Consider the following 17490-nt stretch of genomic DNA (forward strand, 5'->3'; position numbering starts at 1 on the left):
ATCTATCCTGACGTTAAGTTACACATATCTTGGCTTTTTTTGCAAAATAATTGTAAAACAATTTTACTTGTTTGCATTTGAGGTAGTTATATAAATAATGAGAGGTCTAGAGTGGAATCGTGTCTTATGAAATGTGAAAAAAATAAAAAATATGAAGAGGAAAAAAAAAACGGCCTTGACTACTGACTGCTTTATTGTCAGTGAAGAAAGTTGGGAATGCAGATTTATTCTTAATATATCATTTGTTTTTTTTAAGTAAGATCTATCGAGTAACTCCAGCTGTCAGATTATAGTTGTGAAATATTAGTACAAAATAGCATACAATCTAAATATTCATGTAAAGGACAAGTACATCACAATAATACTGTACTTGAGTAAATAAACAAGGAAATCAATAATAAAGAATGACACAACCAGAGGCAGAAGCAGACAAAGAAACTGAATCCCAAAGGCATAAAAAAAAAAACATTCTCCTAATAACTAGACCTCATTTAAAATTTCCTCGGGATTTGATATTAAGCAAAGACAATAAATGAAAAAGGTACTTATTGTATTGGTGATGGTATTTAAACATTGTCAAGCAATGGACACAGCGTATAATGGAAGGGATTTAAATAAATATGTAGTATAGTATGTACAGAAACTTTACCTCTAGAGTAAAGAGGGCTGCTGCCAAGAGGCGTGGCTACAGCCGGCTGGGGCTTTCTGTTATTGGACTGGACAATGATCTGGTAGCCCTGCATCAACCTCTGACAGATAAACTCCTCAAATACCTGAGACGCACTCATCACTGGCGATTCATCCTCCCGCCTGGGGGAGAGACAGAAAAAAGAAAAGACAGGGGATTTGTTCGATGTTGGTCAAGAGAGACTCATATTTGCATGATGTGATATTTGGATTAGCAGCAATTAGGTTTCTAGTGTCTAGAAAATGCATTATAATATTAGCAACAGCCTTTTACTGAACCTCAATTCACGTGTCATCTTGTGTGACTTAATAATTTGTTTGTACGTTGCAGAAAATGCAACGTAAGGGGCACGTAAGGGGCCCGGAAGGGCTCTTGCGCTTGCGGGCCCATGAAAACGCAGAAGCATGCGCCGAACTTTACTACTGCTCCCAAGCAAATAAACGTGAGGGGGGCCTTGAAGGGAAACTATTCACTGCAGCAAATGCATTTCTAAAAGATATTGAATGTGCCAGCCAGATGTCCAAACTCTTTTACTGAGATGATATGTTGATGTCTACCTCTCTAGGTCACTGTGGGGCAGAAGGTCGTAGCAGCCCTCGGTGTAGTCGTTCTGTAGTGCCTGGCGGTCGGGGAAGTAATCGGTGGTGAGGGGCAGGCAGGCCGGTGTAGTCAGAGACTTCCAGTCTACCCCCACTGTGCAGCAGAAGCTGGGCACTGTCGGGGGTGCAGACAGCAGCAGGCCTTCAAGAGCACCCACGCCATGCATATGCACAAACAAAAAATCCCCACAACGAAGACAAAAACATGTACCCAGAGTGGAGCGGTACATATGTGGGGTGGGAGGGGGTGGGTTAGGGAGCACAGTATAGTGATGAGAAGAAAGTAATAGAAAGGATGAAGACATGAGGATGGAAAGGAGTGAAAATAAGATGGATACAAACATGACATAAAAAAGAAAGTAAAAGAGAGGGGAAGAAAAAACAAGTATAGGGTTATTTTTACTGGCCTCATCTCCCTTACTGATGATTCCTGAGGAGCCTGTAGTTGTAGAGCAATGATCAAACATGCAGATTGTGGCATTGTGACAGTTAGTCTGTGATCACTTAGAAGCAGTGGAAAATGTGTCCTGAGCTCAAGAGAAGTGTGAACCTAATGTGACTAGAGTGACTTTAAGCAGAGATATTACATGCAAACATTCAGATCACGAGCAAACTCTCAATTCAAAATACTGTGAGAAAGAGAGAGATTTGTTTTACAGAAGCATCGAGCTACACTCAAATAAAGAAAAATATCCACTACACACCACCATGCAGGAGAGAGATTTACACACAAGGCTTCTTGAATGCAGACAGGTCATGGTGTAGGTCAGTTAATTAGGGGGATTGAAGACCAGGTAAAATTGAATCTGATGCAAAAAATTACAGATCAACAGTAAGAGGCCCGTAAAAAATAGAGAACATTTTCCAGTAGACAAAGAGAGGATACTGAGGGAGAAGAGAAGGGTAACCCCAAATTACACGACCTGTTAGAGCTGGTTATACCTGTAACCCCTGGAGACAAACACCCTCTGGAGAAACCTGCCTGCTGAAGCTGAATAAGCCCTCACAGGTAAAAGACACCTTTGAAGGTTTATTTCCATCATGCATTCGGTGATAAAGAATATCAGCCCAATCCTGATATACAACTACATGACAATGTTTTATCAATTGACCACTTATCAATTGACATTTCTTTGTTTTTGTGAAGGCAACATGGACTCACTTGGATCGGCACTGAGGAGGGAAAAGTCTTCAAAGTAGGAGCCATGGTTAGCTAAAGTTCCTGTATATGGATCAGAATTAAAGCAAGAGCCGTGATGTTACAATTTTGATGACAATGATTATTTCCATTGTTTATCCATTATCATTGATTCACTGTAAAAAAAGAAAAAAAAGAACAACCACTGATCCCAATTCCGAAGTATATGTGTTAAATGTTTGAAGAGGAAACAAGATATTAGAAAAGATATATCACCACTGTTATTGCTCCCTGGGCTTCCAGTTATCTCATCCATCCCTCCACCAATGTAAAGGCCCTCTCCTGCTTGTCTAGATGTTGTTCGCCTAAAATTAAGACACAAATAGAAAGCATTCACATTACTATGTGTTGCTGCTAACAATGTTTAGAAGGGAAACATTATTCTGTGTGGTAGGTGTGTGTCACCTTCCAGTGGCCTCGTGATATGCCAGCTCCAGCAGCTCGGCGGAGGTGTGGGCAGGATCTCTCTGCTGGCTGCCCTGCAGCTCAGCTATGTTTTGTCTGGTCTGGTGATGGATCTGGATGGCCTCTCCAGAAGGACCTGAAGAAAAAAAGTGGCAGGAATAGTACACATGTAACCTATTTAAATTACTTCAGAATACGGACATTTTGACCCTTTAGAATTGTCTGTGCAGTTTCATGAGTTTTCAAAAAATGTATGCCCTCAAAAGGGCAATTCAATTGCCTGAAAAATTTAAATAATTTTAAATTCATTTCAATTTCAATTTCAATAGGGCCTTCGCACTTCGTCAGTGCTCGGGGCCTAAATTTCCTGATAAAGTCTATGCTACTAAAGCTGAATCAATAACATTTGAAATAGAAAAGCTTGGATGCTCTGCATTTTTACATATGAATCAAAAGCACACAGGATAGTAGCAGCGGTCTGTAGAAAACCCTGCCAGGATGCTTTGTTATTAGGAGCTGTTAAGTTCAGTCAAATCTCTACTATACGCCTGTTGAGTTAAGTGCACTTTGTATCTTCAAAGAAGCTAATGCTAGCACACTAGCGATCTTTTTTTTAAGGTTGTCATTTAAATGATATTAAACTTACTAATATATAAATACTAATATAACGATCATTGTCGTAATTTTCAAATCAGTATAAATGGAGAAATGACTACATTTGTTAGACTCTCTCCCAGCTTGCCTGTGATTCGCAAGACTTTTTGGGTTAGAAAAACCTCTGTTTCAAGGACTATACAGCCCTAACACTTGGCCCTACCCCTGTCCCAACAGTTATTGCCGCAGCCTACCCCCTTCAAGTGAACGCGCAAAATGGAAGGGAAGGGCTAGGGCCAAGGGGGGAAATGGTGTTGGGCCTAAATCATTGAATTAGCCACAAACTACAAACTGCCCCTGTAAATGTTTGAGGAAAGGTGGTATGATGATAAGTAACAGAAGAAGATTGTTGTTAAGCAGAAGTCATACAAGGAGTCGAACTTAAAAATCTACTAAAATAAGCTTGAGCCCATAAATTCTCGGGACTTTACGTCACCTCACCGACAGGGAAAGTGTGCATCCAGCGCCGGCGGTTAGAGGTGAGCCTCATGGGCATCCTGGATGGTGTGAAGGGGTTTATCAGAGCCCTTTGTGGGGTGTAACCTCCTGGACGGATGTGCAACGTCGACTCTGCACTTCCCACTGTGAACCTGCCCGGGGCACTGGAGTCTCGCTGAGAGTCCATCATCTTCTCCAACAACTCTGAACAACCGAATGACAACACAGCACAGCAAAACTGGGATTAAGGGAAACAAATATGAAGCACACTATAACAAATGATAATCAGTAATAAGGCTTTAGGGTTAGACTAAACCCTGGAATTGTTACCCCTGGTGCTTGTGTATCCAAGAGAACTGCTGACTTCATATTGGGCCGGAGGCATGCGAGGTATCAGCAGCATTGTGGACACTGGGCCTAGACTATCATCAGAGGCCAGGCTACGCTTTTCCTCAGGACCCCCAGAGCGTATGGGAGGGGACGCCCCTATGCCTGCACTGACGTCCACAGAGCCCCAGCTCTTCCTCCCACTCATCTCTTTGTCTCGACCCATCCTGAAAGACACATTGTCACTGCTATAAGATAGGACTCAAAGCTCAATCGAAAATCTCTCTCCACTTTGTCGACTCAGGGAAATTTAGACACCTGAAGTTGGTGCTTCTCTGAATTCGCGAAGGAGCAGGAAGTCTGAACACCTGAGCGTCATAGGCATCATAGTCCACCTGTATAGGCAGGCTGTTATCAGAGCTCTTTGGAGCACAGAGTGCTAAAAGAACAAGGTTAGGCAGAAGATTAAATCAATATCAAATCCATGCATCAAGAAATTCAAAGGATGTCAGAGAGATAAACAATCACAACTCACTGTGGTCTTTGCTGCTCTTGAATTTTTCAGCATGAATCTAGAATTTTTTATAATTTCAATGAGATTAGAACATGCAGGCACCTTTTCTGAACTTTTTAACCTTAACGTGAAGGTACCTTGTGACCAGCCAGTTTGATTCGAGGGGTGAAGGAGCTACAAGAGTTCAGACTTTTGGAGGTGTAGAAGCTGGGGGGAGGCAAAAATAAAAACAAAAGATAAGTTGATCTGACCTTTGCATAACATGGGAATTGATGTGTATTTTCTTGTCTTGCCTGTGGTTGATCCAGTGGGGCAGATTATAGTCATCTCCCACACAAGAGTCTCCAGAGGTCAACCTATTGTGCAGCTACAGAGAAAATGACAGTATACAGTGACAAACGGGTACAGTATTAGTCCTAATTTAACACTAAGACTATCGATATGTTACCTTGAACAATGGTACTGCATGCAAAGGCTGTTCCCCCATACACACCAAGTCTACCCCAATACCTAAGGAGGGAAAAGACTGTGTCAACAGCAGAATTTAAACTCATACGATGGTCCGTTAGTGCCCTTTGCCTATGTGTTGGAAGAGTGTTCGAATCATCAAACTCACCGTTGTCAATCATTCTCTGTTTGGTGAGAATCATCAGTAGACGGTCCACTTCAAACACTCCTACCCCAGGTGTAATAACAACTGACATTTGTCCGGTGCGGTCAAAGTTTCGGTTGATGTAGTGCTTGTCAAATACTGTTGGATACATGAAGACACTAAGCTTGTGAACCAGTTTGGTCAAAGATGAAACAATAGTCTTACATATAGTGATATACAACAAGTTACATCTAAAGATGTTAATTGTTCTGTTTTTTTATGCTCCATATATTTGCTAAATGATTACAACTATTTTTTTTGTGAGAAATATGATGTCAACTAATCTTTACTTAACCAGGTTCCTGAAAACACGATCAAAGTTCTACTTTGGCATTAGAGGCCGTACCGTTGAAGGACAAGTTAATGGCCTCCAGGTAGTTTCCCTGAGCAGCGGTTGAGTTATAACCCACAGGAAAACCATCTGGCATGAGAGTAAAAAAAACACAAGGTTTCAGGTGAAACAGGCACCTTATTCAAAGATCCATTATTTAGCCACATGCTTGACTCACTCCCTACCTGCTTCTTTCAGTCGCACCAGGACAGAATACTGGATGAAAAGCTTCTTAATAGTGACCAATAAAGATGTCCACTCATCCCGCCTCTCATTCTGAGCCACAACCCTGACCACAAAACAGTTATGGGTCATCATAAGATACATTGTCAATCTGTAATTCTGTTGAGCTCTAATCAATGACTGGTCATACTGTGGCAGTATGCTTACCTATAGAAGTCTTCATAAAAGCGTCCCTCATGATCCTGCCTGATGGAGCATCTCAAGATCTCTGGAAATTCATCTGAGGAACATGATATCTCAAATGAATTAACATCCCCACATCATCTGTGCCAAGCGTCATTGTGGTGATAAAGAAATAAAGAAGACTCACCTATACTTTTAGCATTGTAGAGTGTACGTGAGAAAAGAACGACTGTCACCTCATGACTACAGTTCTTCTCCTATATAAAAAAACAACATATATTTGTTATTAATAATTATTCAAGCAATTATGGTTTAAAAAATTGTTTAAAGGTTCAGTGTGTAGTATCTAGTGTTGCTAGTTGCTGAAGTTGCATGTTGCAGTTCAATAACCCTCAACCCCCCCTTCCAAAAATGAAAGAGAACCTGTTGTCGCCTTCAGTTGTCATAAACCAGTGGTGTCAAACTCAATCACAGAGAGAGTAAAATTTAAAACTGGGACAACGTCGAGGGCCAAACAGGGTTCACACTTATTAAACAGGCTAGACCGGACATTGGATAAAGTGCAAAAAGAAAATATGAGGTAGGCTACATTCTTCTTTAATGTACATGTGCCAGAGCCAAATGTTTGGCATCTTCTCTTGGCTGCCGGTTCATTAATGTTTGGGGTTAGGCCCTGTGCTGTGGAAACCCTACTTGATTTGAAGGTGTTCATCAGTGAGATGAGTCCTGTGTGGGTTTTTGGTTATTTCAATCACAGAGAAAAGCTGCTCACACAGTTATGAAGTGTTGTGCCAGTTCACTCTTAAAATGAACTAGTTAAAATTCATATTTCATTTAAAAAAAATGTTGAACTAGGTTTACGGTTTAAAAATTAATGAATGATTAGGATGACTTGTCTTGTGTTTAGTTATTAATCATTGGTGTCGGATAATGTCTGCGTGTCATTTCCCTCATTTTAACACTGATTCCTGACTGTGCTTCACGTCTCGTGTTTTACTGAGCACAAAATGTTGACGAGTCATTTTTCAGGATATTTAAATTCAGCCTCATAAACTCTGGAGTGATTCAAACAAACACTAAGGTACTTCATGTACTGATCAGTTCCTAATAATTACTGAAGGTTGAGAGAGCAGGTCAGAGTGGAGGAGGACACAAATCAACTGCAGCTTCTGCTCTGATCACTGAGCAACTTTGCCCAGAGAAACTCTGTGTTTTCCCCGTTTCCACTGTTCTTCAACAAAGTCACTTACCAGCCGGTTCACGTGAACGAGCTCTGATCTCACTGCATGTGTATCTCTGATCAAGTGAGGGGGGGCTGTGTTGCGGAGCCCTGGGGCCTGTGTGTGTGCGCTATCTGGGAGGACACACACACAAACACATACACATTCGCCCGCTACTGGCATTTTAGGGATGACATGATACGATGATGATGTGAACTTTACTCTCGTTCCCGTTTATCATATGAAAACTGATTCATTCAGTTCATCGTTCACGATGCGGGCCAGTTAAGATAGACATATGGTATTATATTGTGGGCCGTATATAATTGTACCATGGTCCAGGAGTGCCTTGAGTTTGACATTTCTGTCATAAACACTCAAAAGTTGTATAAGAAAACATGGCAGTCTCCGTTAAAAGGACCTGCTACTGAGGTTAATACAAAGTGTGTAAATATAAAGGTCCATTTCTTGGGTAAAGAAAACAACAATTCGTACAATTTATATGATTAAACACTAGTGAAAACATCACTAGGATTATCTTATATTAAATTTCTGCCAATAGATCCTTCTCACCTTAAATCTTACAAACTGAACCTTGAAGAGTTACAAAGACAAATAAAAGGAGATCACAAACCTTCCACTTGGCAAAAAGGTCAGACAGGAAACCATTTACAGCCTTTTCAAAGTAGAGATCACCTGAGAAAGACATTCAAATAAGACCCTCTTCTTCAGAGCAACATGTGAACCTGTTTCTTGATGAAAACAAATATATTCAGACAATGTCGACTCAGAAAGTGTGAAAGACCAATCAGAGAAATTTAACTAACCATAGATGTCAAAGTCCCACATCTCACAGCTCATTTGGATGAAGATGTACACCATTGCAGATGTGGATCTGAACACCACCTGTGTCATAGGATAACATGAGAATTAGGAGAAATGAATGATTGCAGCAGAAATAAAAGATTTTTAAACATATAGAGCCTGCTTGTTTGATAACATCACATCCATTTCCAAGGGTCTAAGCCTACCTTTTATTATTAGTAAACAGTTGTGCTAATTTAAGTAATTTATCTTCCAACGTTTGACTGATTCCAGCTCGTTGAACATGAGAATTTTATATCTGTTTTTATCTAGCATCATGTTTAAATCTTTTTCTGACTTTAGTCTTGAAATATTTGTGTTTTAGTATTAAGTTATAATTGTTTAATTAATGGCAAAGACTGTACACACTCTCAAGTGCACTGAAAAAGTGAGTGTAAAAAGTGTAAAAATGTCCAGTGTAATTTGTAAAACCACAGTTGTTACACGTTTATTACAGATTGGGAATAATTCATCGTTGTGGAAGCCCAAATACTGTGTCAGTAAGTTCCAACTTATTGTTGTATGAAACGGGCCAAATTATTACATTACATTACATGTCATTTGGCTGACGCTATAACACACACATTTATGAGGGGCCATTTAGGGGTTCAGTATCTTGGCAAGGACACTTCGGCATACATTTTGAATGCTCAGTATTAGAGATCAATTATGTATAATCAATAACATCAGCATCTGCCTTCCATTATTGAGACCCTTACCCTGGTGTCTTCACTGATGTAACCACAAGTCACTTTCTCTCCTTTTACCCAGAGTTCACTGGCCTGGGCTCTAAAGAATCAAAAACATGCATTTTACATAAAAAAGGTTAACTTGAAGGTTAAGATGCAACACCTTAAGTGTCTTATCTGCATACATTTCCATTCTTTTTGTTTTTATGATTGTTTTAAGTTTTTTTTGTGAATGTCTGCCATTATTTGTTTGAAAGCGGAGAGAATGAAAGGAAAAGAATGAGACAGAATTGGAAAGACATGCATCAGACCTGGACTGCTGTGGCAAGGCCTTAAGCTTGATAACATGAACAATTAAGAATGTTACCTAACAGCATGTCATCCACTTTTCTTCCTGAACCGTAACTGCCCCCTTTGTCTCATCTTGTACACTACATACTTTGGGTGCTAATAATTTCGGGGAAATGTTGTACACCCATATTTATCCCAAATTAAATTCATACTGAATGTATTTAAGCAAAAGGAGTATTTAAGAGACACTTGTGTTTAGTACCTGATTCCTGCAAACTCCACTTTCTGTGTCACATAAGCACATGTGGTGACCTGTCATAAAGATGGAAACAGTTATTTCCTCATGTGCTATCCTACATTGGCCAGATATGTAAACTTTCACATAGCCTACCAGGCTCTTCTTTAGTCTCCACATATCTCCTCTGCCAATGTACTGGTCCTTGAAAGTCAGCTCCACCAAGTCGAGTGTTACATCCTTCACAGACAACTATTTGAGATCTCGGTACAGTAAATTACATGTGGAGGAACTGCAGAGTTCTCAGAGTGAACCTACCTTTGGGTCGACAATGTTAACAATGACATCCTGGTATGCACGGAGTTTAAAGGCTTGTGCTACAGTCTGGTCCACACTGATTGTCTCTGAATAAAAACAAAATATCCATCATAGGTAATGAACGGGTAAGGCAATAATCAAGAACCTTTACATTTTACAGTAAGCACAATATCAAACATTTATAGTAATTGTATGTTTATCTAATTACTGTATTTTTTAGCGGGGATAAAAAAAGGAACAAAAAAACATTACTATTTAATGTGACGAAAACAGTAGCAAAACCAACTACAGTTTTAAAATGACCGCAGGGTTGAATGCACACCTCTATTCACAACGAAACACTGTACATCAGTGTCACAAAGGCAGGATGAGCTGTACAGCTGTTGCATTGGACTGCTTTTTCTGCTGATCTATTGTTGCAGAAACCACCAGATATCTGTGGGGACCCAGGGATCCTTACAGTTTAACTTGAAATAGCCTAGAGTTAAATAAGTTACCTTTCTGTAAATCCTCTTTAAGGCTCTTCACTTGCAGCAGGAGAGGACTGGAAGATAAAAAATAAAAATAGTACTCAGCTATGGAAGCATAAGTAGGCTGAAACATGCCTGTTATGTGTATACACAATCCAAAACATTATGCAAGCTCACCTGTATTCATCTGTGGGGTGTGCAATCTCAAGTATATCCCCAAGACTGACTAGAGGGAAAACTTTTGGGTTGACAACCAACTCATCATCTTTTCAGGGAGAAAGAATATGAGAAGAATAAATACATTCCTCATGGAAATCTTTCACAAAGAAAACAATTATTTAGCAGAATAACAAATTACCACTTACCACTTCCAGCAAAACCTTTCTTGTGCAGCACAAGCTTATATGACTTGTTGGTCTTCATGATAACGCTCCTGAGGAACACAAACATGTCTGACTTTTCAAACTAACACAAGCCATGGTATGTGCTGTACATACCTACTAAACTCAATTACTACATGTTGAGTTGTAACTCCATGGAATGCCGTTAATAATTTGATTTGATTTTACTCTTACAGTGGAGTGGGTAACGTTAATAAAGGCGCTTCGTCATCAGAAAGCATTGCTATGTCTCAACTAAAGTTGCTGACACCAAAATATCCATGATCGAATAAATCAGAACAGGGATGAGCTAGCTGACAGACTGTAGCTCAAATAAATTCAAGTGTCAATATCTAATGAATATTTGTATGTATTTAATGACGAAGACAGACTGGGCAGAGCCAGTGAACACGTAAACCACTCAACTATACATGAACCGTCTCTAGTCAACAGCTCGACCTGCTACTGGATGTTGACGATTGCGAGCCTAGCATCTGGCTTATTTGAACAACTTGTTAACCGGGAACCAAATCAACCACAAATACCGACAAATAGCAACAACTATAAATGCTTGCATTGAAAATACAACACCTTGTATAGTATGGGAATACACGGCGGCGTATTGGCTAACATTAGCCAAGTGTTATTACTTCCGCCTAAACATGGAAGGGTGACGTGATTGGTTCGCGTCTGTTCAAAGATACATTGGCGAAACAAGAGGACTCACTACTCTCATTTCCACCCTTCCCTTGTTCCGTATAACCCAGCATACACATAAATTCCCGTATATTACATTTATATGTAAACATACGTCAACATATTAAACGCATTTTACTTGTCTACAATATCTAAATAAATGCTATTATAATGTTATTCTTGAGTTGAAATTAGTTAGTGTGAAATTCATCCTGGTTTAGATACCTGGACCAATGCACCACGTAAAGCCAAGCCAGAGTCCTTATATTTTTGTATATTCATTCCTAATAATGTATACTATTAGTAATAAAGAAGAGTTCAGTCAGTTTATAAACTGCTTTATTAAATAGTGGTGGGCTTTGACAAAATACTGGTCTTATAAATGCACTGTTGCAGTTTTTGTTCCACTTTATCAAGAAGTGTTACGCCGGGTTCACACCGGACGCGGAAGCGACGCAGAAGCGAGGCGGTAGCGCTAATGCCTAAAGCGCCGGCGCTTGGCGGTTCACACCGGGCGCGGTAGCGACGCCGAAGCGCCGCTGTTATCAGCCTGCAGTAAAAACGGCATTTCATATTTTTTTTCAAGCATATACTTACTTGTTGCTCCAAAATTAACTGCAACAGCGTCCCAACATGTGTCCTTTTTAGTGTTGTCTTTATACAACATGTTCCGAGGATCATACAATTCACTGCACTTCTCCACTTCAATTATTAATTTAATGTCATCCATGTTGAAGAACTTCGCTGTTTGTGTGGCATGATGGAATAATAGTGTAAGGGATGCTTTTATTTTGTAGTAACAGGATGTGAAGAAAGACCTGGGGGAAGGCTGATTTACAGACCGGTAACAGGCACACGGGTGTTCTGCTGTCAATAAGAAAATAAAGGCCGACTTCGAATACGTCGTTGTACGAACCTCATTATAACCATAACTTGACATGGTGTCAGAACTGGGCGACTTGTAAGCAAAAAAAAAAAGAAGAAAAGAAGGTGAGGAGAAAGTATCCTTTTGGCGGAGGAATAGGAGACGACCCGGTAGATATGGCGCAACCTACACCAACTGCTACGTTCACAATACAACCTCCAGAGCCATTCGACTTTACCAAGCCTCAAGAATGGGAGCGTTGTAAGGTTAGGAGATTCGACCGCTTTCGGCTTGCAAGCAATTTAAACGCGACGTCGGAAGAAAACCAGGTAAACACGTTAGTGTATTGCATGGGCGATGAAGCTGAAGAGGTGCTAAGGGGGCTAATGCTAACTGCGGATGAGAGGAATAAATACACGGATGTCAAGGCGGGCTTTGATACATTTTTTGTGCCTAAAAAGAATGTCATATACGAAAGAGCCAAGTTCAATCTGCGTGTGCAACTGCCGGGAGAAACGGTGGATTCCTTCATCACTGCACTATACGGATTAGCTGAACACTGCAGCTATGGACTGTTACAGAAAGAGCTGATCCGCGACAGGTTAGTGGTCGGGCTGAGAAACGTCTCATTGTCAGAAAAGCTACAGCTAGACAGAGACCTAACACTTGAAACTGCTATAACAAAGACAAGACAGTATGAAGAAGTTAGAAGGCAGCAGTCTGACTTAAGAGGAGAAAATGGCGGTGCTAGCCAGTGTTCAAATGTTGACGCAGTTGTAGCTAAAATTTGGGCTTTCTGTAGCTAAAAGCTACAGAAAGCCCAAATTTCCCTTTAAGCCTCAGCCACAAGCACAAACACCAAGCAGCTATAAAGCTAATGCATGGCCACAGCCAGGACCAAAAGCATGTTATAGATGCGGAAAAATGCCCTTACATAGACAATCAGAATGCCCTGCTACAGATGCTGTGTGTCACAACTGTGGCAAAAAGGGACATTATGGCAAAGTGTGCAGAAGCAGTGCAACATCTCTGAATGCTGTCACTACAGAGGGAGAAGAGAGCTTTTTCCTGGGAGCCGTGGATACTGGAAAAGAACCATGGACAGTGCAGCTACAAGTACGACAAAAAAACGTGTGCTTTAAAATAGATACTGGTGCTGATGTCACCGCCCTGCCAGCCAAGGTGTACCATGACCTTACAGGGGGGCATGATGTGAGGCGTCTGGCAGTGCCGACACGCCCATTGGTTGGGCCAGGTGGCAATGTGCTCTCTGTCCTAGGTGTTGCCAGAGAAACACTATGCAGAGGCAAAAAGACAGCCACAGAGGACATTTATGTGGTAAAAGACCTGCACACTGCACTGTTGGGAAGGCCTGCCATAGAACAGCTCCAGCTTGTGTGCAGGGTTGACGGCATCACCATGGACTCAGTGAAACATCTGTATCCGAAACTGTGTAGCGGCTTGGGTCTTGTTCGGAGGCCATATGCAATTAAATTAAAGCCAGAGGCTGTGCCCTTCTCTCTCCACACACCACGCAGAGTTCCTCTGCCGCTTATGGGAAAAGTGAGGGAGGAGATAGACCGTATGGAGAAGATGGGCGTAATCACCAAGATAGAGGAGCCGACTGATTGGTGTGCCGGGATGGTGGTGGTGCCTAAAAAAGCAGGCAATGTCCGCATTTGTGTGGATTTCACAAGGATGAATGAATCAGTATGCAGAGAAAAGTTTATCCTGCCTTCTATCGAGCACACTCTGGGCATGCTAGCTGGGGCAACAGCAAATTAGATGCTAACATGGGCTTTTGGCAAGTACCATTGACAACAGAGTCTGCCAAATACACCACCTTCATCACGCCTTTTGGGCGCTACTATTTTAACCGGCTAACCTTCGGCTTAGCTTCAGCCCCAGAGCACTTTCAAAGGATGATGATAACAGAAGTGACCGGTGGCCTGCAGGGTGTACTGTGTCACATGGATGACATCCTGGTCTGGGGACAGACACAGGACGAGCACGATATGCGGCTGCATGCGGTGCTAAAGAAGGCACAAAAGGCCGGCATTACGCTCAACATGGACAAATGTGAGCTCTCACGCCACACAGTCAGATTCCTGGGTCATATGATTTCAGCAGATGGAGTGAAACCAGATCCTGAGAAGACGAGAGCAGTCCAAGAGATGGATGCACCCAAAAACGTCAGCGAACTCAGGAGTTTCCTGGGTATGGTCAATCAGCTGGGCCGCTTCTTGCCTAACTTGGCTGAAAAAGACAAAGTGCTACGAGACCTGCTGTCCAAGAAGAACCACTGGTACTGGGGGACAGAGCAGCAGGCCGCCTTTGATCAGTTAAAAACAGAGCTGTCATCCACACCGGTGCTCGCACTATACAACCCAAACAGTGCACTAAAAATCTCTGCTGATGCCTCTTCCTTTGGCCTGGGGGCAGTCCTGCTGCAGAAGAGCGATGCCATGTGGTCTCCTGTGGCATATGCGTCCAGGTCAATGTCACCAACAGAGCAGCGCTATGCTCAAGTAGAGAAGGAGGCATTGGCTGCAACATGGGCTTGTGAAAGGTTCAGCTGTTTCATTCTGGGCAGACCATTCGAGCTGGAAACTGATCATACGCCGTTGCTGAGTCTGCTGGGAGGGAAAGCTTTAGATGACCTCCCACCAAGAATTCAAAGATTTAGGATGCGACTCATGAGGTACAACTATACAGTCAATCATGTCCCTGGCAAAAGCCTGTGGACAGCTGACACCTTATCTCGTGCTCCTATGAGAGCCGAAAGAGCACACACAGATGCAAGCCTACTAGAGGACACCAACATCTATGTAGACTCTGTCATCAGCAACATTCCTGTCAGTGGAGATTATCTAAGTAGCCTACGTGAGCACCTGAATCACCTGAGGTTCGTCGTTGTACGAACCTCATTATAACCATAACTTGACAGTTTGCTCCGTAAAAAATCGGGGGTCGGGGGTAAATTACGTATTCTCCACTCAAGCCTATGTGGAGAATACGTAGGCCCCCCCCCCCTCGCTCTTTTTATCTGTATCACTGCTTGTGTTGCTGTAGTGCATGGGCAGAGGGGGACATTTAATAATGTGGTCGGTAAAAGTGGTAAAATTAAAACTCCAGGACAACAGAGGGTGAATACAAAGTATGGGATGCATATTTGATCTTTTATATCATATCAAATATGTCGTCAATATCGTTTAAAATCGTTTTTCAGTGTGTTTCCTGTCGCGATACGCTCGCGTCAAGCGGAAAAAATAGACTCGACACCGAAACGATCGCTTCACGGCCGCGGCACAACGCTACGCTTCAGCCTCCGGTGTGTTCAGCGCTGCGGTTTAACATGGAGTGGATGGGAGCCAGAGGATTGGCGCTGCGCTTACGCCTCGCTTTGGCGTCGCTTCCGCGTCCGGTGTGAACCCGGCGTTAGTAGCAGACTAATTCAAACTTTTATTACTTGAGAGGAAACATAAACATTTGGTATATGTAAATATTAGTTATATCAACATCAAATGTTAAAATGTTAACATCTTAACATTTTTGTTCCGATGAAAGTATTTGGACTTTTATGCAATGAAAATAATCAAATCCATAATATTTAGTATCAACTAAAATAATACATTATCGACGGCATCAGTCGAATTAAAACGACCTCTAAGAATACACACTGATCTCCACAAACATCAGAGTACATAGGTGTTTTGTTCTGTTTTGAAAAGGCTAAGGAACATTTCAGTCCAGTCAATGGTTGGTCATTTTGACAACTGTAGCTGAAAATCAGATCACTGCTCCTATGATCTCTTTAACAGTTTTCAGTCCCTCTTTTCATCAGCAGCAGGTCTTGGGATGTGGCTTCGTCCAGATTGGCATAATCTGTCTCTGTCAAAACACAAAACAAATTAAATTGATACACCCTCAAGACAGCGATTATAATTTTCATCTCTTCTTGTTGGGAGTAACGAGTCATTACTTACTGATACTGTCTCCTCGTCCGGTGCTAGCAGGGATCCCAGTTTCCATGTCCTTCAATATGCACTTCTTAAGAGACAAGGCTGCTACCCTGAAGAAAGAACCCTGTACGTTCTTAGTCCAGGCAAAGTAACTCATTTTGGAGCTAAAAATCGAATTAATTGTAAAAAATTTTTTCAGCATAAATCATTTCTATGAGGTGTCCAGAACAACATAAAAGTCCTAAGAAATCGTAGTTGAGGAAATATGTGCCAATAAGGTCAGGCAACAATACACCCCTACGGGGCTATTTTTTTCCTTTACTCCTATCAAAATGAAACTTTACACAATGAAATATCCCATGAAAATTAAAAATGTTTGTATTACAAGTTTATTTGAAAACTAATTTTAATATTCAAATGAGCTATAAAATTGAATATGTCCAAAATACACCCAAATAGCCTTAATTTTTAATTTAATTTTTACTCCTACCACAAAAAAACGTTAGATGGTAAAAGTATACATGAAAATATACATTTTTGCAAAACCTGAAAAGATCAAACCAAGTCATGACTTGGTATATATATATATAAATATTAGTGCTGTCAGTTAAACGCGTTATTAACGGCGTTAACGCAAACCTATTTTAACGACTTCCATTTTTTTCTCGCGAGATTAACGCAGAGCTGCCAACTCTCAAGCTTTCGCCGTGTGACACACGCCTTTAGTTGGTGGTTGACGAAGTTGCAATAATTTTTAAAACATCATCGTGTCAGGCCATCAGAAAGTATTAGGAGCGGGCGAGTCTGTGTGTGCTCCAAAATAGCGCCCCGCTCACTCGCTCAGAGAGACGCAGCGAGATCAGAGCATGTTCATGTGAAGCAGCCGCTCAGTGACTGACTGCGATGGAAACAGTGAAAACACTGAGTTTCTCTGGTCTCAGCTGCTCAGAGATCAGCGCCTCAGCTTCTTGATCAGAGCAGAAGCTGCAGTTGGTTTCTATCAAGCTTCAGTATCTATGTTCGCCTCCAGTCTGACCTGCTCTCGCTTTTTGTTTTAATATTTCACCAACTAAAATATATAATTTTAACCTATTAGGCTGCAGCTATATGTTTTTATTTATTTCAAAATAGGGTATTTCTTATTTCATACATTTTCCACAAATATGGGGAGGACTCAAAAACCCCTACAAAGTTCTGTGTTTAATTTGTTTCAAAGTAGGCCGACACTTGCCTGTGTATTCTGTTTCTATGTTATTTTGTTGCTTGTCTGTTTGAGTAGCTGGCTGAAGGCAAAGATGTAGTAGGCTTACCTTTAATTGGTAACCTAA

At 41.3% G+C, this 17490-nt stretch overlaps 1 protein-coding gene across 5 annotated transcripts in view; it reads right to left on the bottom strand.

The window, feature by feature from the left end:
• The window catches only part of depdc5 (DEP domain containing 5, GATOR1 subcomplex subunit), a 32138-nt gene extending 20826 nt beyond the window's left edge, over positions 1–11312 (bottom strand). The window contains exons 1-27 of one of the 5 annotated variants that reach the window (XM_062405279.1): positions 11231–11312; positions 10625–10692; positions 10437–10524; positions 10287–10333; positions 9790–9875; positions 9628–9711; positions 9499–9548; positions 8976–9045; positions 8220–8298; positions 8027–8088; positions 6360–6429; positions 6197–6269; positions 5992–6095; positions 5822–5896; positions 5440–5574; positions 5272–5333; positions 5117–5190; positions 4961–5030; positions 4845–4881; positions 4628–4748; positions 4313–4536; positions 3986–4186; positions 2891–3026; positions 2702–2790; positions 2450–2509; positions 1246–1429; positions 650–810 (exon numbers count right to left, since the gene is read on the bottom strand). In XM_062405279.1, coding sequence (XP_062261263.1) covers positions 650–810; positions 1246–1429; positions 2450–2509; positions 2702–2790; positions 2891–3026; positions 3986–4186; positions 4313–4536; positions 4628–4748; positions 4845–4881; positions 4961–5030; positions 5117–5190; positions 5272–5333; positions 5440–5574; positions 5822–5896; positions 5992–6095; positions 6197–6269; positions 6360–6429; positions 8027–8088; positions 8220–8298; positions 8976–9045; positions 9499–9548; positions 9628–9711; positions 9790–9875; positions 10287–10333; positions 10437–10524; positions 10625–10682 — 2500 coding nt within the window. In that variant the 5' untranslated portion in view covers positions 10683–10692; positions 11231–11312. Of the gene's footprint in view, positions 1–649; positions 811–1245; positions 1430–2449; positions 2510–2701; positions 2791–2890; positions 3027–3985; positions 4187–4312; positions 4555–4627; positions 4749–4844; positions 4882–4960; positions 5031–5116; positions 5191–5271; positions 5334–5439; positions 5575–5821; positions 5897–5991; positions 6096–6196; positions 6270–6359; positions 6430–7422; positions 7966–8026; positions 8089–8219; positions 8299–8975; positions 9046–9498; positions 9549–9627; positions 9712–9789; positions 9876–10286; positions 10334–10436; positions 10525–10624; positions 10693–11230 lie in introns of those variants that run through there. The other 4 variants (XM_062405280.1, XM_062405278.1, XM_062405281.1 and 1 more) reach the window with 4 other exon arrangements.
• Between the last annotated feature and the right edge of the window lie 6178 nt (positions 11313–17490).

This window comes from Platichthys flesus, chromosome 14 (assembly GCF_949316205.1).
Source record: "Platichthys flesus chromosome 14, fPlaFle2.1, whole genome shotgun sequence".
Lineage (NCBI taxonomy): Eukaryota > Metazoa > Chordata > Actinopteri > Pleuronectiformes > Pleuronectidae > Platichthys > Platichthys flesus.